Source organism: Nematolebias whitei, chromosome 10 (assembly GCF_014905685.2).
Source record: "Nematolebias whitei isolate Nwh7 chromosome 10, NemWhi1, whole genome shotgun sequence".
NCBI lineage: Eukaryota > Metazoa > Chordata > Actinopteri > Cyprinodontiformes > Rivulidae > Nematolebias > Nematolebias whitei.
The window spans coordinates 2,263,734-2,266,797 of record NC_056507.1 but is presented as its reverse complement, the minus strand read 5'-3'; the positions used below and the strand labels follow the sequence as shown (position 1 = coordinate 2,266,797).

At 46.7% G+C, this 3,064-nt stretch overlaps 1 protein-coding gene across 1 annotated transcript in view; it reads left to right on the top strand.

Moving 5' to 3' along the window:
- The first annotated feature begins 1,949 nt into the window (after nt 1-1,949).
- Nucleotides 1,950-3,064, top strand: part of lrp5 (low density lipoprotein receptor-related protein 5) — a 398,826-nt gene continuing 397,711 nt past the window's right edge. The window contains exon 1 of the mRNA XM_037683231.1: nt 1,950-2,169. Within this exon, the coding sequence (XP_037539159.1) occupies nt 2,106-2,169 (64 nt within the window). The 5' untranslated portion in view covers nt 1,950-2,105. The remainder of the gene's footprint in view (nt 2,170-3,064) is intronic.

The window sequence follows — 3,064 nt, the reverse complement described above, 5'->3', positions numbered from 1 at the left end:
ATTTTAGTGGTGGCCATCTTGGGTTTTGATGTGGCAACCCAACTTTTACGTGAACTTTGTGATGCATACTTGCATCAAACATCAAAGTGGAAGTCAGAAGTTATCCAACTCACTGTGTTTACATTAATACATATAAGGTGGCAGCCATCTTGGATTTTAACTTGGCAACCCAGTTTTGAAAAGGAACCTTCCTTATGCCTACACAGAAAAATGGAAGTCTGCACCTCACTTGTTTTTTAAAGTTATTGTGCTCACAACATTCATGCATGGACAGGATTTCCAATTCCCCCTCTTCGCTCTGCAACAGGGGACAACAAAACAGAAAATATTGAAAACAATAGTTGTTTATATCTGAGCTTGGTTGTTTCTTTAGGCCTCTTCACTTTACGATCTTCACAGCATCACAGAACAACCTTGATAAGAAACTTGAAAAGCATCTTTCAGTATAAAGACAAACACAGCGCTACTTCAGTCTTGGGGTCACCAAATACCAACAAAGTCCATGCTCAATAATCCAGGTAAACAATCCAGGTCATCTGGACAGTTTCTTTTTTGTGCTGAAACGTTTCATCTTCCATCCAGAAGGCTTCATCAGTCAAGGAAACACACAACACAAAACTGATTCTTCCCCCAAACAGCTTACTCCAAAGTGGAACAAACCAGTTATGTTGGTGCTAAGATGGTGTCTTTGGCACGCCCCCTCCTCTGGAGCCGGCCCTCTTCCTCGTCGACAGTCATGTCAAACTGGTTAAAAACCAAAAATGTTCATTCTCAATAATCCAGGTATACAATCCAACAATTTTCAGTCAGGTCATCTGGACAGTTTCTGATGAAGCCTTCCGGATGGAAGGTGAAACGTTTCAGCAAAAAAAGAAACAGTCCAGATGACCTGACTGAAAATTGTTGGGTCACTATAGTTTCTTATTATTTTTTAAGTTCCTGAGATGCTCCCTCATCATGCTTTATGCATCCACGAGTCTTGTAGATCATCCATCCATCCATCCATCCATCCATCCATCCATCCATCCATCCATCCATCCATCCATCCATCCATTATCTTTACCTGCTTCTTCTATTTTGGGTCATGGGGGTCGCCGGTGCCCATGTCCAGCTGTCACTGTGCGAGGGGCAGGGGACACTCTGGACAGGTCTCCAGTCTATCACAGGGACACCCTGGACAGGTCTCCAGTCCATCACAGGGACACCCTGGACAGGTCTCCAGTCCATCACAGGGACACCCTGGACAGGTCTCCAGTCCATCACAGGGACACCCTGGACAGGTCTCCAGTCCATCACAGGGCTTGTAGACCATGTAAAAAAAGTTACTCTTTATTTAAACAGGTTTATCTCAGTGAGTCACAAGGACTCGTTTACCAGAGACCTGTTCCAGACAGACAACGATATTCAGTTCAGTTTATGTACAAAGCACCGAGTCACGACACAAGTCAGTGGTTGTGTCAGGAAGAACATCTGGCCTAGAAACAGTCACCAAGTCTGTGCGAGTTAGTCCGCTGTGGAGAAGAGAGCAGCCGAAAGAAGAAAAAATGCATATTCTCCTAACCGACCCCCATCTTTTGAGGACTCTGATCAATATCGGGGACACAAAAGTTCGATTGGGACATCTGAGTGATGGAGATAAACTCCTGCACCAACTTTATCTCAACATCAGTTCAATTTACAGTTACAGCTGTTTGCTAAAGTCCGTTAACTGTGGCAGCCATGTTGAATTCAGGTGACTCCAACTGTGGGACACCCAGTGAAAACTTTCACTGAACATTTTGCTAACAGACAGACATGATCGCCCGCCGACGCCATTCGGTGACAGACATCAAAACAACTAGAGAAGAAGAAAAGTTTCTGGCTGTAGTGGTGACGTCGCAGGACTCCGCCCACTAAGGCCTGCCCTTTTCTTCGTGCGCGAGCCCGATTGTCCAAAGTATAAAGAAGCGCGAGCGTGTTTCACGGTAAAAAGTAGATTGAGAGCGACTCCCGGGCCGACAAACATCAAAGCGGCTCCTTCACACCGACCGAGCTTCGTAAAGACGGGAGCAGCGGCCATCTTTGAGCCAACATGGAGCGGGACTTGTGGCTGTGAAGGACGGGAGATGGGTGGTCTGCTGGCCGAGCTGCTGCTGCTGTGGAGCTGCCTGCTGCTGGCCGAGCTTCACGGTACGTTCACTCTGGTTCTGGACCGCCTGGGGGGAGACGGAGCATAAAACCCCGGGCGGAACACCGACAACACCGCGGGATGAGTTGGCTCGGTACCTGCGGTGGAAGTTTGGGATTTCATGTCCTCAGGGGACAGGAGTTTTGTCCGGCTCAGAACTAGTCCCAGGATTGATTGATTGGTTGATTGATTGATTGATTGATAAACCTGTCGGAGGTTTGTGTTTTGTAGGACGGAGAGTCGCTGCTGGTCTGACCGGGTGCAGAGCTCCGAGTCCTGGCTGCTGTTTTCCCCTTTTCTCGGGCCTCGGCAGCTCCAGCCATTGCTGCTCGGTGTCGGGTGTCAGAAAAGTTCGTTTTGTGTTTTATGACGGGACGTGAAGACTTTACCTGTTCAACAAGGCGCCGTTTGTGGGATTAAAGTTCAGATTAGAGTTTATCAGTTCTTCTCTGCGGTTAAACTCTTTAATCTGCCGAAACTGGAGGGGCGGAGCTTAGCCGCTCCGCACGCGTCCAAGGAATGTTGATCAGGTATCAAAGGTTACATCAGAACCCCTTAATCTGGTTTAACATCAGAACCCCTTAATCTGGTTTAACATCAGAACCCCTTGATCTGGTTTAACATCAGAACCCCTTAATCTGGTTTAACATCAGAACCCCTTAATCTCGTTTAACATCAGAACCCCTTAATCTGGTTTAACATCAGACCTGAGCACCCCTTGATCTGGTTTAACATCAGAACCCCTTAATCTGGTTTAACATCAGAACCCCTTAATCTGGTTTAACATCAGAACCTCTTAATCTGGTTTAACATCAGACCTGAGCACCCCTTAATCTGGTTTAACATCAGAACCCCTTAATCTGGTTTAACATCAGAACCCCTTAATCTGGTTTAACA